Consider the following 23,122-nt stretch of genomic DNA (forward strand, 5'->3'; position numbering starts at 1 on the left):
GAAAAGAATATACAAATTTCTGATTGGATTAAATAAAAATCTTGATAAAGTACGAGGAAGAATCCGAGGATCCAAACCATTGCCAAACATCCGAGAAGCGTTTTCAGAAGTTCGCCGAGAGGAGAGTTGAAAGAAGATAATGATGGACCCTCAAGATTCTACAACAAACCTGGAGAGTTTAGCCCTTGCAGTTTGAAGAAATTCATATAACAGCAGTGACAGTAGACCGAAGGAAGGGATGTTGTGGTGTAACCATTGCCGACATCCTAGTCACACCAAGGACACCTATTAGAAAATCCCTGGTAAACCCACAGATTGGAAACCTTCTCGCTTTGCCAATGACAGAGAAGGACAAGGAAATTTCGTTTTGGTAGATGAAAAACCAACACCACTCGAGCCCAGTCTCTTAAGCAAGGAGCAACTAGAATTATTGCAGAAAATGTTCAGTCAATCTTCAACAGCCCCTTCTACTGTGATTTGTATTGGTTCTTTGGCACACAAAGGCAATTTTTTAGGTGCTCTTAATGTTAAAAAGGAGAAGCGAGGTCCATGGATTAAAGACTCAGTAGCATTGGACCATATGACTGGAGATGGAAATTTTTTTACTATTTATAGTCTCTTTTATGAAAATTTAATAGTTAGGATGGTAGATGGTTCACTCTCAAATGTGGCTGGTATAGGTTCTGTTAAAATTTCAAAGAATCTAACACTCAACTCAGCTCTATTAGTGCCAAATTTGGATTGCAATTTATTGTCTATTAGTAAACTCACTTGAGATCTCAATTGTGTTACTAAATTTTCCCAAATATGTGTGAATTTCTGGTCTTGGATTCAGGGAAGACTATTGGCAGTGCTAAGATGTGTTTGGGGCTCTATCTTCTCGAGGTTAATGATCCTCCTCAAGGAACAACTCACAAATATCGATTGTTTAGTGTCTAGAAGTCAAGTTATTTTTTTGTCATTCTTTCTAATAATGATAGTGCAATCATGTTGTGGCATTATAGGTTAGGACATCCAAATTTCTTGTGTCTCGAGAAATTCTTTCCTTCATTATTCAATAATAAGAATCCAGATGATTTTTAGTGTAAGATGTGTCAATTTTCAAAACATGTTCGCAACTCTTATCCCACCCGACCCTTCAAAGCATCCCAACCCTTGTCAATGATTCATAGTGATGTGTGGGGGCCATCTAGGATCAAGAATATTACTGGATCTCACTGTTTTATATCTTTTATAGATGATCACACAAGACTTACCTGGATATTCCTCATGAAAGAAAAGTCAGAGGTAGGTTAGATTTTCAAAAATTTTAACATCATGATCCAAGCACAATTCTAAGCAAAAATACAGATTGTGAAAACTGATAATGCCAAAGAATATTTCAAATACATTCTTGATGATTATCTCTAAAGTCAAGGTATAATACACCAAAGTTACTGTGTTGACGTTCCTTAGCAAAATGGAATTGCCAAAAATAAAAATCGGCACCTACTAGATGTTGCCCGCTCCCTCATGTTCTCTACACATGTACCGAAACACTTTTGGGGTGAAGCCATTCTCACTGCATCGTACCTCATAAATAGGATGCCCTCTCGCGTTCTCAAATTCCAAACTCCCTGTCAAACTCTACTTCAATCCTTTCCCAATACTCAACTCGTCTCCACTATTCCCTTCAAAGTATTCAGGTGCTCAGCTTTTGTTCATGTTCATAGTCAACACTAGGGTAAACTTGATCCTAGAGCCCTTAAGTGCATTTTTCTCGAGTACTTTCCAAACCAGAAGGGTTATAAATGCTATTCACCAGCTATTAAAAGATATTATCACTCCATGGATGTCACCTTTTTTGAGCAACAACCATACTACCCCAAATCTGAAATTCAAGGGGAGATTACACAGGAATTCCAACTTTGGGATATTGAAGAGTTATCTCACCCTTCTTTTGATTCTGGACCTTCTCACCTATCACAAATTTTTGAATCTATTCCAACTACTGACTCCATTTCTCCTTCACATACCTTCTTAGAATCTCCTGTGAAACATCAACATCTGGACACTATTCAAGCAACAAAAAATGATGAGTTGATTACCTATTCACGGAGGAGAAGAAACCAAAAGGATGTAGAACAACAAGCATCCCTTAAGAAAATCAAAGAGTTTGATATGAGCCCTAGATCAAGTGAAAATCCACTAGGTAACTCTAATCCTGAGACTTCCCATAATGAGTTAACTAATGATGATAGTGATTGTCCTATTGCTGAGAAAAGGTGTGAGATCATGCACAAAACACCCAATACACACTTTGTGTCATATCAGGGGTTGTCATCGAATTTTAGATCTTTTGTTTCCAACCTCGACAAAATCCAAGTTCCTAATTACATACAAGAGGCTCTTGGTACACCCGAATGGAAGTCTATTGTTTGGGAAGAAATCAGTGCACTAGAAAAGAATGGAACATGGGAGATCACAAAATTACCAACTGGAAAACGTCCAGTAGGTTGCAAATGGATATTCACTGTGAAATACAATGAAGATGGAAGTGTTAACCGATTCAAAGCTCGGCTGGCAACAAAGGCATTCACTCAATCATATGGAATCGACTACGAAGAGACATTTGCCCCTGTAGCCAAGTTAAATACGGTGCTGGTCCTCTTTATCTTTGGCAGCAAATTTACATTGGCCTCTTCACCAACTAGATGCCCAGAATGCCTTCCTCAATGGAGACCTAGTTGAAGAAGTCTACATGAAAATTCCTCCTGGATTTGAGACACAAGCTGCACACAACAAAGTCTACAAACTTAGAAAATATTTATATGGGCTCAAGCAATCCCCAAGAGCCTAGTTCGAGAGATTCACAAAGGTAGTCAGGAGGTATGTCTATTCTCAATGTCAATCAGATCATACACTATTTGTTAAATACTCTCCTGAAGGAAAAATTTCTATCCTTATTGTATATGTGGATGACATCATTCTAACGGGAGATTATGAGGAGGAAATGAGTAGTCTCAAAAGTCTTCTAGCTAAAAAATTTGAAATCAAGGACCTTGGGAATCTCAAATACTTCCTAGGCATGGAAGTGGCACGGTCAAGGAAGGGAATCTTTGTCTCCCAAAGGAAATATGTTCTAGATCTTTTGAAAGAGACTGGGATGCTTGGATGCAAGCCAACAGATACTCCTATGGATTCAACAACCAAGCTAAGAGCCAAGGAAGACAATGCACCAGTGTATAAAGGTAGATATCAATGACTAATTGGAAAACTTATATATTTGTCTCACACCTGATCTGATATTGGCTTCTATGTCAGTATGGTGAGTCAATTCATGAACAATCCCAAGGAAGAACATATGGAGGCAGTTTATAGAATCCTACGATATGTGAAGCTCACGCTAGGTAAAGGATTATTTTTTGAGAAGAATCAAAGAAGAGATATTGAAGTATTCAATGATGCAGATTGTGCAGGATCAATACATGATCGAAGGTCGACTTCTGGGTACGACACATATGTGGGGGGAAACCTAGTTACATGGCGAAGTAAGAAGCAATCGGTTGTGTCAAGAAGCAGTGCAGAAGTTGATTTCAGGGCAATGGCACACGACATCTGTGAAGGAATATGGCTAAGAAGGTTTCTAAAGGAATTAAAGATTTCAGGTGAAGAACCCATGAAGATGTTTTGTGACAATTAGTCAGCCATTAGCATTGCAAAGAACCCAGTGCATCATGATAGAACAAAACATGTGGAGATTGATCGACATTTCATAAAATAAAAAATAGTGGAAGGAATAATCAATTTGTTGTATGTGCCTACATGTCTCCAAACAGCCGATATCCTTACCAAGGCTTTGCTAGGAATGAATTTTGATGATATGAATTCCAAGCTGGGCCTAATCAATATTTACAGCCCAACTTAAGGGGAGTGTAGAATTATTAGATATATGTCATCCTTTACTAGGGGCTGATCTTTAGGAGATTTACTGCTAACAAATCAGTTGATTTGTTAGCTATTTTTGGTTCCACGATCCTAGGGATTTAGGTTGCTTGTTGTCCGATCCTGTAGATAGTCTTTCTTGTTTTAGTGCTTTCCACTTTAAATAGGATATTCTATTTTCAGTAGGTTGTAAATATCCCTAGTAATTAGATGAGAATTATCATCTATTTAAAGGGAATGTAATCTTTTTCATAAGTTAGTGGAATATTCAGTTTTCTTTTCCAAATTGCAAAAATTTAGGCATTGCACTAGTTGAAAACCAGATAGGGAGGGGTGACTTAAATGGTTTGGACATTTAAAAAGCAAGCCTAGTAGAGCACCTGTGAGGAGGAGTGAGTTAGTTATGATTTTTAGCATGAAAAGGGGTAGGGGTAGGCCTAAATTTACTTGGAATGAGGTAGTGGGGAAAGGTTTAATAGCACTTAATCTAATAGAGGAAAATGCTTTGGTTCAGGTGAATTGGTGGAAAAGGATTCATGTAGCCAACTCCACCTAGTGGGACTTAGGGCTTGCTGTTGTTGTTGCTATTGTTGTACCTATGTCTAAAAAGACATTCACAAGAGCTAATTTGAATGGTCACATTGGAAAGGATAATATAGGATATGAGAGGATACATGGAGGCCATGGATATGGAGATAAAAATGAGGTCGGTGATACAATCTTAGATTTTGCCATGTCATACAATTTGGTTATATTGAATACTTGCTTTATGAAAAGAGATGAACACTTAACAGCTTTCAGGAGTGGGTATAGTAAAAGCCAAATAGATTTATTTTTAACTAAGAATGGGGATCGCCTATCTTGTAAGATTGTATAGTTATTCCAAGTGAAAGTTTGGCTACACAACATGGAGTCTTAGGATTAGATATACACATTAAAAAATGGATGAGATGAAGTAGCATAAATCGAGCAAGAGAACTAGATGATGGAACTTGAAGGGAGATAATATAGTAAAATTCAAGATAAAATGAACAAAGAGTGTGACTGGATAGTAGGGGATAAGGTTGATGCAAATACTGTTTGGAATAGAATGACAAATTCTATCGTAAGGATAGCAAAGAGGTTTTAATTGAGTCTAAAGGAAGATGCTCAGGTAGTAAAGAAAATTGGTGGTGGGATCAAGAAGTCCAAAAAGCCATTAAGACAAAAATAAATTGATATAAAATATGGCAAAATTGTAGACATATAGAAAATCTTGAAAAATATAAAGAAGCAAGAAAAAATGCAAAAAAAACACTATTAGTGAAGCTAAACATAGAGTTTATGATACTTTATATACTAAACTAGATACAAAAGAAGGAGAAAAAGATATTATAAACTTACTAGAGTTAGAGAAAGAAAATGCAAAGATTTAGATGATGTAAAATGTATAAAGACGAGAATGATAATGTCTTAATTAGAGAAGAAGACATAAACGAGAGGTGACAGAGATACTTTGATAAGTTGTTTAATGAAAACCAAAATGAAAGGTTGAACTTGGAAGTGACAAATAAGGAGAAGACTAAAACTAGAAGATTTATTCGCAAAATTAGAGTCCTTGACGTTGAGGTGGCACTAAAAATGATGAAAAGTGGGAAATCTATTGGACCAGATAAAATACTAGTTGTTGTTTGGAAATGTTTAGGAGATAAAGGAACTATTTGATTAACTAATCTATTCGGCACTATTATAAAAACCAAGAAAATTCCAGAAGCATGGGGGAAAGTACGTTAGTACTTGTGTAAAAAAAAAGGCAATATTCAAAATTGTAATAACTATCGTGGAATTAAGATTATGAATCATACGATGAAATTATGGAAAGGGTAATTGAATATAGAATAAGATTAGAAACAAAGCTTTTAGAAAATCAATTTGGTTTTATTCTTGGGAGATAAAAAACAGAAGCTATTTATTTTTTAAGAAGTTTAATGGAAAAGTTTAGGGAAAAGAAGAGGGTTTGCATATGATTTTATTGATCTAGAGAAAGCTTATGATAGAGTACGTAGGAGAGTTCTTTGGTTGGTCTTAGAAAAGAAGGGAGTTTGTAGTAGATATACATAAGTCATTAAGGATATATATATTAGAGTAGTGACTAGGAGTTGAATATAGAGATTTCCAATCACAGTAAGTGTGTATCAAGGTTCTACTTGAGCCTTTATCTTTTTACTTTAGTAATTGATGAACTGACTAAGAATATCTAAAATGAGATCCCTTGGTGTATGTTATTTGCAGATCATATTGTATTGATTGATGATAGTAGGAGCGAAGTGGAATCTAAGTTAGAACTTTGCAGAGCCACATTAGAGTCTAAAGGGTTCAGAAAGTAGGAAAAAGACAAAATATATGAAATGTAATTTTAGTGATGCAAGGAGTAAGCAATAGAGAGAAGATTAAACTTGATAATCAAGAGATTAATAACACTAATATATTTAGGTATCTTGGATCTATTAAGCAAGCTGAAGGGGAAATTGAAGAAGATGTAGTGCATAGAATTAAAAAAGGTTGGATAAAATAGAGGAGTGTGTCAGGTGTGTTGTGTGATCGTAGAATACCCTTAAACTAAAAAGGAAAGTTTTATAAGACGACCATAAGGCCAGCTATGGTTTATCGTTCAGAATGTTGGGCAACTAAGAAACATGTACAAAAAATAAAAGTTGCTGAGATGTGAATGTTAAGGTGGATGAGTGGTTTAACATTAAAAGATAAAGTAAGAAATGAACACATACGTAATAATTTAGTCATAGCACCAGTTGAAACAAGATAAAGGAGGGGCGGCTTAGATGGTTTGGGCATTTGAGACATATGCCTAGTAGAGCACCTGTAAGGAGTGAGTTAGTTATTGTGTCTGACATGAAAAGGGGTTGGGGTAGGCTTAAAATAACTTGGAATAAGGTAGTGTGGCAGGATTTAAAGGCCCTTAATCTAATAGTGGAAGACCTCTTGATCAAGTGAATTGACAGAAAAGGATTCATGTAGCTGACCTCACCTGGTGGGACTTAAGGCCTGTTGTTGTTGTTGTTGTTCTAGAGAATTGAAGGATTAGGCATCATTGGTGAGCGGCATAACCGAAACCATTTGAATGGTGTTTGTTAACCTCAAGTCATTTTGGAAAGTTGATTATGATCCCTAGTGTTTGGATTCTGTGAAATCCATTTCAGTTTCCATTCTTCATTGTAATTAGTTTTTATTTATCCCACATTTTAATTCCAATTCAATCGTATGGAATGGAATTGTGATTCTTGCCAGGGTTATAAAAAGAATTAAAAAAATCATTTTGCTCCTCTATCCTAAAATACTAGCACGCACAAATAGACATGTATTTTTAAACATATTCCTTAACACGTGTGCAAGCTGGAGGGTGCTTTGTCACTTCAATCTCTCATCCAACGTATTTTCTTGTACTCTGCAAAGCTGTTTGCTATTACAGTACAGAATAGCACCCTTAAACTCTCTCTTTTTCTCTCCCTCCTTCCCAGCTTACCTTGATCAATTAGCTCAAAAAAACAATAAATCTGCCAATGTGAAGTTATGTGGAACCTCCTAATATGGGAATGCCGAGAAGTTATCAATAGCTGAAACAACCCTGTTAAAGCTTGATATACATTGTTGGCCCAAAACCTAGTAGCTTGAGCTTTTAGGTAAAGTGGTTGTCTAACATAGCTGGTTATTAGGAGGTCTTGGGTTCTAGTCTCTTTGCCCGCATTTATTATGTGGTTTTTTAAAAAATTATTGTGTTCCCTATCTTGGGTGTTATTTATTGTGTGTTTATCTCTCCACGTGCTGTCGGGCTGCATGTGCAGGGGAGTGTTAAAGCTTGATATACATTATTGGCTCACAACCTAATAGCTTAAGCTTTTAGGTAAAGTGGTTGTCTATCAGACCCATTATGAGAAGTTTCGCCCTATTTGCAACTACTACTTTCTTTGATGAAAATGCAGTACATATTTTATTAGTGTTATTAGCTACTGAGATGAAATGAGAGTTTTAGCCAATCACTTTTATATTTTTTCTTTGAAGTATTCTTGTTGGTTGTGCAAATTTGATAGAATGGAGTGACAAAAAATCAATGTGATAAGTGTCTTGTCAAGCAAAAAATTTGCAAGTTGGAGTCATTAGATGATGGAACCTTCAATCTCGTTTAAATGTATTTACCAGTAGAATACAGAGTTTTGCATGGAACTTCGAAACAGTTGGTAGAGATAACAATGGATGCTTTAGAACTAAAATAATGCAAACGAATTACATAAATATTTTAAGTGTTTAGAATTAAAATATTGTTGATATTTAGAACTAAAATATTTACAGTCCCATTTTCTCATTTGGATCCAAAGAATTTGGAAAATTGTAAATCCAAACTGGTAGACTGCTGCAGTTTTAACCCAAGTTATGTTCTTGAGAGTGGTTGAAATCTTGAAGATATGCCCCTGTGGATGCAAAATTTTGCAGTTGGTTTGGAAGATCTAATGAATTACTAGTACAACATATCTCTTCCTTTATTCTTAATTATTGTAGAGATAATGGCATCCTGCACATCTGCATTTGTTTCCATTTGAACAACTGCTTGCATCGTCCCTACTCCCCCAGCATAAATGATGCATCTGAATACCATTATTATGATGTGTGTTATATTGTGCTATTTATTCATCTCATTCACAGTATTCTCAGTGGACAACCTAAACAGATGGGTTTGAAGGAGTTGCTTCAGGTGACAGCTTACATGCCTTCTCTCTCCTCTTCTCTGTGATTCTTGTCTCTTTCCTTTTTGTTGCACTTATTATTCTCGACTGCCTTGATTTGTTTTGTAATATGTCATAGTTCTTTTAAGTTAAGCTTTTTCTAAAATGTAATATTCTGCCAGGAAAAGCATCCAGAATGAGTCTTACCATTTTTCATTTGAAGCTTCCAAGCATAATTGCAGAAAACTATTCAACTCAATTGAAAACACCTGCCATCTAGTACTTTGTTTCTGTTGGCCTTCTGCATTGTACCAAAAGTGTAGGATATAAAAACTGGATAGGGGAAGCGTAGCATTGGGAAGCTCTAATATTTCACCAACATTTGCCATTAGTTTGTTACGTTGATTTTATTGTGGAAAATGCTAGTGTCAGTGATGTGGAGTTTTTAAAGTGTGTTGCAAATTGATTTGTTGGCAGCTTACAATGCTGTTGGTTCTAAAGCATCTTTGTTTTGATGGGTGGTTATAGATGAGCTATTGCAGTGACGCTTTTGCACCTGCGTGGTGTGATCTACAGTATGATTTCATTCATGTAGTTGGCTCACCAAGACACTAATTTGTTTGCTCTCACCTTTCTTGCCAATCCATCTAATTAGCTATCAGTGGACTTGCACTTTTTGGAGCTCTGTCTTTGGGTGAATCCTTCCACCCTTTCTTTTGTATTTTCCAGTCCTTAATTAAAATCTTTTTCAGCGGCTTAATGAGAATTTATATAAAAAGTTGCCTTACAAGCTACAGTGAGCTGCTAACTCTAATTGATATCTTGCTTTGGTTTTGGATTGCTGAGATTTAAAAAGAGAAGCATTTAGATATTGGTGTGCATTCTTGTGCGACCAATTTGTGAATTTCCTGAATTTGATGCAATTCATGGTTTGCTTAAGTTACTATCCTGCTAAATTGATCATCTATTTATGTTAAAGGCATTATATATGTTTTGTGACAAAACAGCTTCTGTAACATCTGCACTAAGCATTAATTTTGCGATTATAATGTATTTCCATTTTTTCCCCTTTCCTTTTTAACAGGCATTCTTAGACTTTAGATGCTCTGTTATTGAAAGGCGCACGAGGTTTAAGCTCTCGCAAGCACAAGAAAGAAGACTTGTTGTTCAGGTATACCTGAATGGCTACTTGTTGAAGTTGTCTTTATGGAAGAATGTAAATAGGTGCTGGATGATGCCCCATGAAATTGAATGAGTTGATGAAATGGTTTCTATTGCATGGGGCATCCAATCAATTAATGAGTTAATTCCTGCATTCTCACCATGGTTTATGTATGTTCTATTTGAACTAAGGGTATCATAGTGGGGCTTGATAACTTGGATGGAGTAATTGGCATAATTAGAAAAGCTTCAACCAATGCAAAAGCATCAGCCGATTTGAGAAATGGTAAGACACTGCTATTCTTTTCTGCCTATGAAGCCCTGCTGATTGCATACTTCCTTTGATCGAGAAACTAATTTTGGGACCAACTTGATTTCAAGTTATTTTTTTTCTGGGTTAAGTTCTGTACTCTTCTGTTTGCATGTTTTTTGTCACATCAATGGGGTGTGCTCTTGGTGTTGTTCATTTCTTTCTTGCTAGCATCCATCTTGTATTTGTTATTGAAGTGAAAATTATGGAAGTTTGAAACAGAAAAATGGAATATTTGATGGTGAAGTATATTTCTAAAACTTGAAGCTCAATCAAAAAAGAAATAAGAAATCCTCAAAACGTTTAAAATAAAATGTTAAGCATAAGGAACCGAAAGAATTAAACAGTGCTGGCAGAACTCCTGTATGAAAATTTGTAATGAGAAGAATACTTTGTAGATGTTGATAATCCAATGCTAGTTTTCTTTCAATATTTGTGAATGTTGAAAGAATTAAACAGTGCTGGCAGAACTCTTGTATGAAAATTTGTAATGAGAAGAATACTTTGTAGATGTTGATAATCCAATGCTAGTTTTCTTTCAATATTTGTGAATGTTCTGCATACTCCTATGTCTCATGGTGTATAAGATATGAGATAAGTAGTGGGCCTAGTGGCACATGGTGGGTTTGATGCCTGAAGGCTAAAGGAAGATCTTGAAATTTCTTAGACACAATGAGAAGATGATTTTTAAGAAATGTGATTCAGAAGACACGAAGAGAGTAAGAACAGCAAAAGATAGTGTACTTGGAGAACCCTTGGGATTTCCAAGATGAACAGCTGATGAAGAGCTTTTTGTGGGGTATTATGATGCTGTGAGTTGGCTGAGAATAACCTATTTAAATGAGTTTTTACCTGTACTACTATTTAATTCTAACCTTTTAATAAAATTCATCTCAACCACCTGTTAGAACTACTTGATTAATTCAAAAACACCTTGAAATCCAAATTAGTTTATTCCAATCAGTGTTTTAAAAGGCTCAATTGAAGCTCGTTAATATGTAAATAAAATTTATTTAGATAAACTAATTTATCACTTATGTTGTTCAATTAATCTATGTAAATAAAATTTATTGAGATAAACTAATTTATTACTTCTATTGTTCTATTAATCAATTATTCTTACTTCTATCATCTCTATGCTTTTAAGTTTTGAGTGTAAATGGGCGTAGCTGAGCAGAAAAGATGTTATTTTTTTTTGAAAATGCATGATAATGATGTGCAAACTTCACACAATCCATACTTTGTTACAGGAAATTTGTTTTTTTTTTCCTTGGAAAATCAGCTTTTAGGAAGTTCGATTTTTTTTTTAATGGAAAATATCAAGTTCATTACTTTGGTTTGGTTCAGGTTCCAATACCTTTGGACTGAACCAAACTAGTTGGTTCGGTTTTGGTTGTTGCACTGGTTTGGCTTGGTTTGGTTTATAATCCCAAAAAATTGAAAAAATTTCAGTTTCATAATTTTCACCTCAGAATCAACTTAACCAACTGATTGCACACCCCTATTTGAAGCTTCATGTGAATATCGTGGTGGAAACTGTAGCAGTTGTATCTATTTGTGACACTTCCCTACATGACATGGTCTAGAAGACATATGAAGAGGGATAGAGTGGAAAAAGATAGAATATTTGGAGACCTCTTGGGACTTCCAAGATGAGCAGCTAATGAAAGCTAGGGATGTAAATGTGGCATATTTGGATGGGAGGGGGATAACTGGAACCTGCCTTGCCAAGAATCATCTGCCCTGCCTACTGCCCTGAATCTACCTTGAAGAAATTTGTGTCACCATCCTGGCCTCATTAAGGGATTCGTCTCCGCCAGGGCTCTGAATCTGCCCCACCAACTATAAGAAAATACAAATTTTTGGAAAAAAACTATGCATTTATGTTATTAAAATAAAATAGATCATCTTATTTTAATATAGTCATGTTTTTATAAAACATAACCTTTATGGTAGAACTATAAAAAATAAAAATAATATGTTTTGAAGCTATGAACAATTGAATGAAGATACTATATTTATATATACACACACACCCATATATATATATACATGCATGAATATGTTTGTTTGTTCATTTATTATATTTCGTGCAGAGGGATGGTTTTGGTTAATTGTAGTGATATTTGGGGCAGGGCAGATTTAGGGTAGGAAAATACATTTCCCACTTGTTGCCCCTTAGCAGCCTTGGATCACAAAATTAGTTCCAGCCACTGCTCTTAATACATTTAGGAACAACTAAATCTGTGCTATAGGGGCAGATCAGTGTGGGATATCCACCAACTCAAATACATTACATCCCTAATGAAAACAAACTAAACTTTTCTTAAGGTATTATGATGCTGTGAGTTGGAAAACACTAACCTACTAAAACAGGTTCTTTTCCCTACTCCTATTTAATCCTAGCGTTTCAAAAGCAGGGCTTTCATGTTGACTATGGCCCTTTACAGGCTTAATACCAATGATTTGTTGTAGTTGACGAGGCCTTATAAGGCTATTAGCCCGGATATCAGCCTGCACCGCTTGTTTCTTCATTGTTTGGTGGCTAAGCGGCTTTGAGTCATTTTGTTTTCAATTTTTAATGAGACCTCAACTCAGTGCTACCTTGGATTGTTGACACCTTGTTGGTGTGGTATAGATGTTGGGAGAAGCAAGGAGTGGCTGGCCTTATGGAGATGTGTTGTCTTCTAAGGCTACAAATAAATATTAGTGACATACAAAAGTAAATTGGGTAGATATATATATAGTAGACCTATGTTTTGATTTTTCAGTTTGGTTTACATGCAAAACTGAAACTGAAACCAAAACTTGATTTTGAAAAATTTTGAAACCAAAACAGCATCGATTTTTAAAATTTTCAAAACCGAAACCGGAAAACTGGACCAAGCAGTGTAATGGTTTAGTTTTGGATTGTGTTTTGGTTTTTCAGTAGTATTTGTACGCCCCTAGGTGGGTGGTGTGCTGGTCAAGAACGGAAGGAGGGTTGGGTCTAGGGAATTCGGTGTCTAAACATTGCCTTGATGAGTAAATGGTTATGGAGGTTTGCTTTAGAGGAGAACTCTCGTTGGCATAAAGTAATTAAAAATAAATTTGGCTTACAGAAAACAATGAATTTTTTTAAGCCCTCAGTAGATCATCTCCCATGTTTTTAGTCCGAGTGTAGCTAAAGAGCTAGGCATGACAAGAAGAAAGAAAACTATGTGGAAATGCAGATTTTTGGCGAGCTTCTTTGAACCGGGCAATACTTGCCCCTTTGCTGCTTTCTCCAGGACTTGGACCAGATTTAGCAGAGAAAGTCTCAACCAAGCCACCTTGGCGTTGTCAGCATTCTGATTCCCAAAAAATGCAACAAAAGTTGTATGCCTGTATTTGCAATTATATTTTATTATGGCTAAAATTTGGGTAGGGTTTATTGGTTTCTTCCTTATATTTAAGGTATTGTTGTTCTTCCACCCAAACCTACACATTTAAGCTTGATACATATTTGAGTGAGGATTTAGTTTCAAATTAATTTAACACGTTCATGTGTGTGTGTGTGTGTGTGTGTATACATGTGTTTATATACATATGTGCGGTTGCCTTATATTTTGTTATGGCTAAAACACAACATATTTTAAAGTACAAATGCATGTAATTTTTTTTCCCTATTTGATGAAAAGCTACATATTTTATGATGTACAACAAGTAGCGAAAAATAATAAATTCATGTCTGAGACTTGAGTAGTTCGATCTTGATATTATTCACGAATTATTTAGAACTATTTAGGATTAATCGGTACTATTGTTGCCTTCCCTCTTTCCACAGTGCATCTATCAGCTCATTCATTTCCTTTAACGATTTTTTTTTTTTTTTGGGGTGAGATTTCTATTTATTCATGAATATCAAGGAAAGAGAGGTCGATGAAACTACCACATTACATTTTATATTGAACCACGTTGTTCTTTCCAATAGGGAGGTTGAGGGACTGTTGGAGGGTGATTCTTTAGGACTGTTCACTACAGAATATCCCCTCTTGCACTGGAGCCACGTTATTTGAAAAGTTAAGTTTTCTTGGAAAATTTGGGCCTTTATATGCGCTATGATTCTGAAATATGAATAGGATTAGCTGGCCTGATTTGCTTCAGAAAAGAAGGCTCTACATATCTCTTGGCACTGACACGTGTGTCATGTGCTGGGTGTTTAACAATGAGTGCTCACCTGTTTGTGCATTGTAAGGTGGCAACTCAGCTATGGGACGCCCTTTTGTCTCATTTTAGCAATGACTGGGTGGCGCTGCAGGACTTGGGTATCTATTTCTTGTGAGGTTTAGAGGTTTTGGCTCAAGCAGAGATGACAGCTCTATTGAATGGTGCTGTATTCGCTATCGATAGACTCTATGAACCGAGCGGAAAGTGGAATTTTTAAGAGTTTCTCAAATTGTCCCCATTTCTTATGGGACATAGTGGTGTTCCTGGGTTCTTATAGGGTCCACTCTTGGGTTTCTTCTGGGGGCTTGTTGCTGCCCAACCTTCAAAGGGATTGGAAGCCAGCTCTATTGTTATCTTTCAGTTTTGTTGTTGTACTGTTCTTGAGGACATCTTGCCCCTTCTTTTGTACATCAATTCAATCTTTAATAAAACTTCTCTTAATTTAAAAAAAAAAAAAAATATGTTGAAGGAATTAGTGCTTTTCCATTTCTGTTTATGCAGAGTACAGTTTGTCTGAAAAGCAAGCTGATGCTATATTGGACATAAACTTAAGAAAGCTCACACTTCTTGAGGTGCGTGCTGGCCATGCCAATTGCTTTTTCATTTTTTTCCGGATGGATTCTTTACATTTTGTTTTTGGAATTTTTGCAAACACTCCCCATGGTAAGAAATGTTGCATTCTTATCATGCAGAGAAAGAAGTTTGTTGATGAAGATAAGGCCTTGATGGATCAGATTTCCAATTTACAGGAACTTCTGTCTAGCAAAAACAACATACTCCAGGTAAAATTTTCTGGTGAAGGCCTTTTGATATTTTTGTTTGTATAGTGAGGCAGTGGACTGCTGGACATGATTTTCATTTAGCATGGGTAAGTCTTTTTCTGCTGTTTTCCTCCCACCTTTGGTTTGGGAGAATAAGAAAGGCATGTCGTCATCCATTTCTTCCTTGGCTTCCACCTTTTCCTTTTCTTTCCCTTCTATCTGACATTAAGGTTTTTGTTAGCATTCATTGTCTGTTCAACCCATTCTAGTCTTGCTAGAGCAGCCTTTTCCTTTATCTATTGACTTTTGATTTAGGAGTTTGTTCCTGACTCTACCATTTTATATTATAAGGCATGACTGATGTTTTTATTTTTAAAGGAAATTTATCCTTATAATGAGGCATTTTCATTTATCACAATGCACCTGCATCCATGTTCAGTTGTAATTTTGTTGGCATCCTTGAAGCCTCCAAATTTATGGATGATTTGGATACTTTTGGATTATGTTGGGGAATTAGTATTTCTGTTATCTTGTTTGCACTCTTAGTTCTAACTTCTAATAAAAATACATCATATACCTTTTTGTGTTAGTTTTGTGAATCTTTGATTTTAATGCTTCTCACAGTAATTGTTTTGTTGAATTTTTTTGTCTGGAGATTTTCAAAAGTTTACAATTTGTATGTGTTATTCCTTGGATATTCTTCCTGAATATGCTCAATCAACTCAGCATCACTTTGATTGGGATAGAAAATTGCATGATTCTGATTGCTATTTTTTGTTTACAATGAATTTATGATTAGGAAAACTCTTGTACATTTAAGTTCTTCGTAACCTACTTATTGAATTGGCTCAATATTTTGCTGATACTAGTGTCTGTTGGGAAAGCTGCTGAATTATCTCTCTTTTGACCCTCCCTACTATATGTCATATATGCTGCAGTCTTGAATAAATTCCTGTTAATATCAATGCCAGGAAATTAAAAACGTAAATCTAGTAAATACGATGTCAAAAATATGAACACCCATTTCCAGGCCTATAAAATGTTCATATCAGAAGGGTTATATCCATTGACAAATTTTGAAGAGTTTAATCATATATAATCTCTTAATCATCCCATCAAATAAGTAGAAGACTCATTAATCTGTGAAACATTATCCCACCATAATGTTATGTGCTTCCATTCCCAACAAATAAAATTCCCATGTAACCACTCAAGATCAAGCCACAAGCATAGACATGCATATACATATGTGCACAAACACAAATGGTTATTCAAGAAGAAATGGTAAAGGAAAGATCAATTCACTAAGTCTTTTATAGGTGACTCAAGCTTTTCAGGAAAGGAGTGTTTAAGCTACCAAAATAAATATTTTTGGATGGCTCCTTCAATCTATGCAAGGACAGCTCAAAGTCCTCAAAGACTCAGATGCTTTTTTGGTTCTTCTCATTCTCTCCAACCAAATGTTTGGAAAAATAAAATACAGCAAGGTAGAAAACAGAACAAATGCTTTTTTGGTTCTTTTAATCCTCGCCAACCAAATGTTCTGAAAAATAAAATACAGCAAGGTAGATAAAAGAAATGGATGGACAGTCTTTCCTTTCCTCTCCCCTCTCTCCTGTCTTATAGCCCTTGGATTTGTCTGGCTTGTGTTCAATGATGGCTCCTGCTCGCCATGAAAGAAGGTGGCTTTCATCAGACTGACCAGATCTGAGGGAAATATTTTGATCTGCATTTAGAAAGAGTAGGGAGGGTGGTTTCCTTTTGTTGTTTGAAATGAATCCCCTTTGCTGTCCTTGGGGTAGGATTTCTTTGGTGGCAGCACAGTGGTTCATCGATGGTCTGTCCTGGGTGTTTGGGTTGGTGGAAAGAGTTTCTTTCGTAAAATAAGATATGGAAGGTGGATTGTTAGATGGTTATTAGGAAGGAAGAGTTCTTGGAGTTAGGGTTAGGCTGGAATTGGTAAAGGTTTTCTATTTTCATCCCAGGTGGTGCTTGTGATGAAGGGTGGTGGAGTTTAGTGCATTGGGGCAGATTCTGTAAATGATGATAGCTGTATGGTGACTGGAAGTTCTGGTGCAGGAAAGTGAGCTCCTCAATCTTGGAAGGAGGTTGTATGGCTAGGGAAAGAACAGTTTTATGTAATGTGTGGCGTGAATCTGCAGCAACAGTAAATCCAAATTGATGCGGGATAGTCAGAATGTCAAGCTGAAGAGGTAGGCTTCCAGCCTTCAACAGAAGTGGCTAGGGTTTTGCAGGAGGCTACCTTGGAGGCGGCTAGGGTTTTCTCTGGTGGCTACCCAGGGATTGAAGGTGAGGTGGTCTGAGCGTGGGTCTCTTGCCCATCATGTTAGATCTGGCCCATTTGTTGGGCAACTCTTCAATTCAGGGCTGGACTGGGCTCAAGTATCTGTCCAGTTGGGACTTAATGAGAGTCACTGTGCTCAGGATAATATAAAGTGAAATGGGCCTCCATTTCAGGCCCAATTATCCGAAGAGGCACTTTGAGCATTTTAAGAAGGGCTCTTTGAAGCAGTTTCATTGTAAACCTTAGGTCCAGCAAGTTGGACCAGTAGTAATGAGGCCAAGAGATAAAGTTACATTTTAAATGAGCAGCCTATGGATTCTTCTCTTTTATCAGAGCAGGCTCAAGTCCAGCCTTCTGCTTCGCAGCTGGATAAAGACCAGACAGCTATCTTCTCTTCATTGGAAAGAGACTTCAATCCAAATAGGCTTGAAGGTCAATAGACGGTGAAAGCTAGAATTGAATCTTTTGATTCTGGAAGTATGATTGATGTAGCTGCACCTTAAGTGGGAGAGCAATCTTGTGCAAAAAGAGAACTTCAAGTGGATCTCCAGTGATGGCTGTTGAAAAGCAGTGTATTACAAGGATTTTTAAGCAGGGGTGGACAAGACTGATTGGAAAAATGATGATTCAGGTGAGAAAAATTTCGGAACAAGAACCAAATCTGATAATTTTAGGGCCAGAAGATTTATACTTGTTGTGAGACAATTAGATGGACATGGAAATGAGGAAAATATTTGAAAAGAAGTGAGGGCATTCTTGTGAGACAATGCCAAACTTCTTTAGGAGAGATACTGAGGGCAAGTTATGTATTGTGGAAGATCCAAATGATAAGGGTGTAACTAGTTAGAGGACTAGCCAATGTAAGGAGAAGAAGAAATGAGGGATCTCTTGGATAATGGTAGTGAGGACCTAAGTGGGTTTGATTGTTATGGGGGTTTGCTTTTGAATGATGTTCCAGAACAATATGGATATGATTTTGGCTTTTTGGTTTACGTAGAGATTTATTGTATGTTCATCTGTTTCCAATATGAGGATTGAATTCTGCTTACCCTTGTGGAGGAGATATAAGGGAAGGATTTAGAAAAGCACAGCGTTGAATGGATAAGATGGGTTTGCAGCTGTCTGATCTTGGAGGAAACTAAGTGTGACTTGATGGTGGTAAAAGTAAGGCAAAGATGGGTAGGGGGAGCAACCTAATTTGAAGTGCTTGATGAACTATGATGGTAGGATTTAAAAGGGGTTTTCTTGGTTAATTTTTTTTATCTTTTTGCTTTCTTTCTTTGCTTACTTTGATTTCTAAAATTCTAGTAGGTCTTCCTGTCCTCGCTTAGTTTGTAATTTCTCTTCTCTATTGATTACATTTTTTTCATAATACGCAAAAAAGAATACGACAAGGTATCGAAGCCTTGTCCTTCTTTCTGTGCTTATCTTCACAGCCTCTGTACTAGCGAAACAAGAGGGTTCAAATCATGGTTTTAAATTGCAGTTGTGGGTAGCTTAACGTAGTGGTAACGGGTGTAACAGGAAGTGGGGGCAGTGGATGTTCCATAATGGGAAGCAGGTGTGATGGCCATGAATTTTTTCAAGCACACACAACCTTGTGCATGTTATTGTACTTGCATGTTTTGGGCTTTCAATCCTTCTTAGAACGAGTTTGTGTATTTTGGATCCTTCAGTTCAACGAAGTTGTTTGGTAAGGGCAAGAAATTTGCATTTGTTTTAAACCACCATTTAAAGAAAAATTGCATGTTTGTGTGTGTATTATACTTTCTCATTATTCTTATGTGTGATAAAATCTTGTGTGAATAAATTAATTAATAAAACAAAATGCATTATGTACTCCATTAATCTATTAGACACATAAGACATACAAATAATTCAAATATTCAATAAGTAGAAAAGAAAAGAAGGTTGAAGTTGAAAAATATAGAACATAAATATCAAATTGCTAATCTATCTAAATAAAATATTTTCATAACAAGTTTGTATTTTCAAATTGTTAAGTAATGCATCTCTTGTGAGTATTTGAAAAAAATAGTTAATTTTATGTCATTATCATCCTCATATTAATATTTTTTCCCTCTCTCGCTTCATGGTATATTGAGAATGATTTTTGAAAGGGGGAAAACAAAAGTGAGAAGAAAAAATAAAAAATAAGAAAAAATTATTTTGGCATAATTGTCCTGCAGTGGGCACGTAACGGCCGTAGCTGCCTTTATGTAATGGTTGTGGTCCGTGACAGCCACCACGACCGTGATTTTTCTTCCTACTGATTTCGTGGTGTGCAATGATATCTGGAACCCAAAAAACAATTATGTAATGGCAATACATAGCGGTCGCAGCTGTTACTTAAAACCATGGCCCTAATAGTATGCAGCATGGTCCTATTGTTCTCATACAAATTTTTTATTTTGCAAATATAGCTTCTTTGGCTTGCAGTTTCTACCCTTGTTGTCCTCTTCCTTTGTGCTCGCGAGTTGCGATCTTGGTGGATTTTTTTTTTTTTTTCGTTGTTTAACTTAATTCTCTTACTAGAACTTCGCTTACCTTGTTTCTCCTTTTTCTCCCTTCACCCTTCCCTCTACTTGCTATAAACCCTAGATCTCATTTCCCCCCTTTCTTTCTTCTGCCCGACTTTGCTTCTTTGCCTTTAGCTCGTTGTACTAGAGGGGGACATCTATTTCTTTGGTTTTTGACCATGGTTGACATGAAATGAACCTAATGATTTAGACAAAGATTTTCAACCTAGTTATCAAAGGCTACTAACATCCTTATGCTAATGGAATAATGCAAAGGATGAAGAACCTCTATTTTCCTAGAGCTCAAGGAGTTCAATTGGTTCCTTCTAGATTGGGAAAAGTTTTGGTGAGGAGAAGAGACGAACCCATGACAACATTGTGGTTTCGTTAAACGAGGAACGAGGACAAGACTATGTCGCTGCAATTGAACACGAACAAATATGGAAAGCATCTTGTTTTATTGAAGACCAATAGTGGGGGTTTGGGAAATTTGGTCTTTCTTGAAGGGGTGGTGAGGTATCGCCTTTGTAGTAACTAAACTGGGCTGTCGTGTGCTTCTCCTCTCTAAACGGAAGTCCAAGTTCACTGTGCATAGAAGACCAATCTTGCACATCTTGCACTTAGGGAGGGAAAAGATGCTAATCTCTCTTGAATGAGCCATTGAAGCTAACCGACTTTGAATGAGTCAATATTAGTTTGTTATTGTCCCTAATATAGGAAACTTGTTGAAGCTAAACTTGTTGACTAGTCGCAAGGCACACGTGTTAGGGAAGATAACTGGAGCCATGCCCGTCCGTGAGGATATTTGGGAAGAGATGTAGCGCTTCTCAATTTGAATCTCCTAGCGAGAGGCAATCAGGCCCAAACACTTCTCATCTTTTATGGATTTTGGGGTGGGCCTTTAGGGGCTAATCCCTTAGTCTTCTTGCCTCCGAGATTATTTTGCTAGCCTAACCTAACTCTTTTTGGTTGTTCAAACTCTACAAAAATCCAGCCAAGACAATAGAATAGCTTGTTTCGGGAGACTACCCTTGTGCAGGACCCCCCTATTGGCAGCAACAGCTTGTGAAGTAGAGGAAGTTCTAGAACTAGGATCTCCAAATCATAGGCTGCTTTCAACAATTCGATTTTGTTTCTAGCACCCCAAAACTGCTAAGAGGCTTTGCAAGTCAGCCCCAACCTAGAGTATTTGCAAGATAGCCCTAGTTTTCAAATGTTGAATGGTTTGGACCTAGATAGCTCCCATTTAAGGAGAAGGTTTTTGATTGGGTTTTCCAAAAGGTGAAATGGTAGCAAAGCCATTGGTGTGTCTTTCAATGGTTTTGAAGATAGGACTCTGGGATTGTTCAAATAGTTTGAAAAAAGAGAGGAGAGCAGGCACAAACTAATTTTGAAAAAACTTTGGGCAACAATAAAACTCTGGACATCAGCAGGGAGTTAAAACATTTGGAATGTTTCATAAAAAAAATCGCAATAAAATGGGAAGATGCTTAGACATAGTGGAGGCAAGTAGTAGTCGGGGTTGTATTGTTTAATCATGTTAAGGAAACTCATATCTTGGAACATAAGGGGGCTCCACGACAATTCTAAAAGGAGTACAATCAAGTCTTTTCTTAAGAATTGGGGAGGTGACATTGTTTGCTTGCAGGAAATTAAAGTGGAGATGATGGACCCATTTTTAGTCATATATCTTTGGGACTAGAAGGCTTGCGGTTGGGTCTCCCTTGGTGCTGAAGATAGTGCATGGGGCATTTTGGTTTTGTGGAATCTTAATGTTGTGGCTTTGCTAGATCACTCCATTAATTCCTACTCAGTCCTATGTCTGTTTGTTTAAAAATTTGGACAACTTTTCATGGATTCTCACGAGGTTTACATCCTAGGTGAAGGATCCTTTAGACATATTTTTTGCACTCAGCTTTTGGACATTAGAAGCTAGAAGGACGCTCCTTGGATTATTGGAGGAGATTTCAATGTGGTGGTTTATCCTCGTGAAAGAAGTGAGGTTGGCTCATAGAACAATTGTGTGAGAGAGTTTTTGGATTTCATCAATGTGAATGCCCTCATCAATCTTCTGCTCATTGGTGGCATTTTCACATGGTCCAACTCTAGAGAGTTGCCTTCCTTCTTAAGGATTGACAATTTTTTAATTTCAGTGGAGGGGAAACTCACTTCCCCAAAGCAACTCAGAGCCTTCTTCCTAGGCCTATCTTAGGTCACTTCCTTATTCTCATTCTCATAGGAGGAGTTAAATGTGGGCCAATTCCTTTTCTCTTTGGGAACATGTGGTTCAAATCAAATGCGGTGTTATTAGGGATCTTGTTAAAACTTGGTGCTCCATACTTCAGATCAAGGGGAATGCTATCTTTGTGCTAGCATCAAAAGTGAAGAAGTTGAAAGGAAAGCTAGAGATGTGGAAGAGAAGCACCTTCAGAAATATTAAAAAAAAAGAAAAAGATTGCTATTCTTAGTGGCATCAAGGAACTTGATGGGCCAGAGCTAGGTCAAGGGCTTAATGCCAATGGAAGGGCTAGAAGAGTGTCACTCAGGAAAGAATCAACTAGGGTTATTAGCCTCGAAGAAATTTCGTGGAGATAGAAACCTAGAGCTTAGGAGGGCAGCAGAATACTATATTCTTTCATTGGATGATGCCCACAGTAGATTGAACCCCTTATATAGCATTGAAATTGGGGAGAACACGTTGGAAGAGGAAGAGGAAACAAAAGTGTTATTTCGGAAGTCATTGGGTAGCACCAGCATACCTTTTTGGCTGGTCGGTTGACAGAGCATGGATGCTGCCTCTATTGAAAACAAGGTTGTGGATTCCTATTGGAAGCGAGGAAAAGTGGCGTGCAGTGCAAGCTTGATATGGAGAATGCCTTTGATCACATCAGTTGGGATTTTTTTTTTGTTTTTTGTTTTTGGAGAATGGAGTTTGGGGAGCGTTGATGCAAATAGTCACTTAATGGATCAATACTCCAAGTTTTTTTTGTGCGTATAAATGGCTGTCCATTAGATTTCTTTTGCTCCTTCAAAGGCTCGAGACAAGGGGATCCCTTGTTGTCCTACTTATTTATCAAGGTGATGGAGGTGCTGCGCCTTTGTTGAAGAAAGCTACTAAAGGAGGACTCTTAAATGTCTAAGAGTGGGCAAGAATGAGAGGTGCATGGAAGTGTCACATGTTTTGTTTGTGGATGATACTTTCATTTTTTTTGTGAAGGCAAGCCTCTCCAAATACTTAA

The 23,122-nt window shown here is 36.9% G+C and overlaps 1 protein-coding gene across 1 annotated transcript in view; it reads left to right on the forward strand.

Moving 5' to 3' along the window:
* LOC131166806 (DNA gyrase subunit A, chloroplastic/mitochondrial) overlaps positions 1 to 23,122 on the forward strand; it is an 82,377-nt gene that overhangs the window by 28,642 nt on the left and 30,613 nt on the right. The window contains exons 13-17 of the mRNA XM_058125392.1: positions 8,620 to 8,668; positions 9,724 to 9,810; positions 9,993 to 10,086; positions 14,800 to 14,870; positions 14,991 to 15,080. Coding sequence (XP_057981375.1) covers positions 8,620 to 8,668; positions 9,724 to 9,810; positions 9,993 to 10,086; positions 14,800 to 14,870; positions 14,991 to 15,080 — 391 coding nt within the window. The remainder of the gene's footprint in view (positions 1 to 8,619; positions 8,669 to 9,723; positions 9,811 to 9,992; positions 10,087 to 14,799; positions 14,871 to 14,990; positions 15,081 to 23,122) is intronic.

The sequence above is a fragment of the Malania oleifera genome, chromosome 10, assembly GCF_029873635.1.
Source record: "Malania oleifera isolate guangnan ecotype guangnan chromosome 10, ASM2987363v1, whole genome shotgun sequence".
Classification (NCBI taxonomy): Eukaryota; Viridiplantae; Streptophyta; class Magnoliopsida; order Santalales; family Ximeniaceae; genus Malania; species Malania oleifera.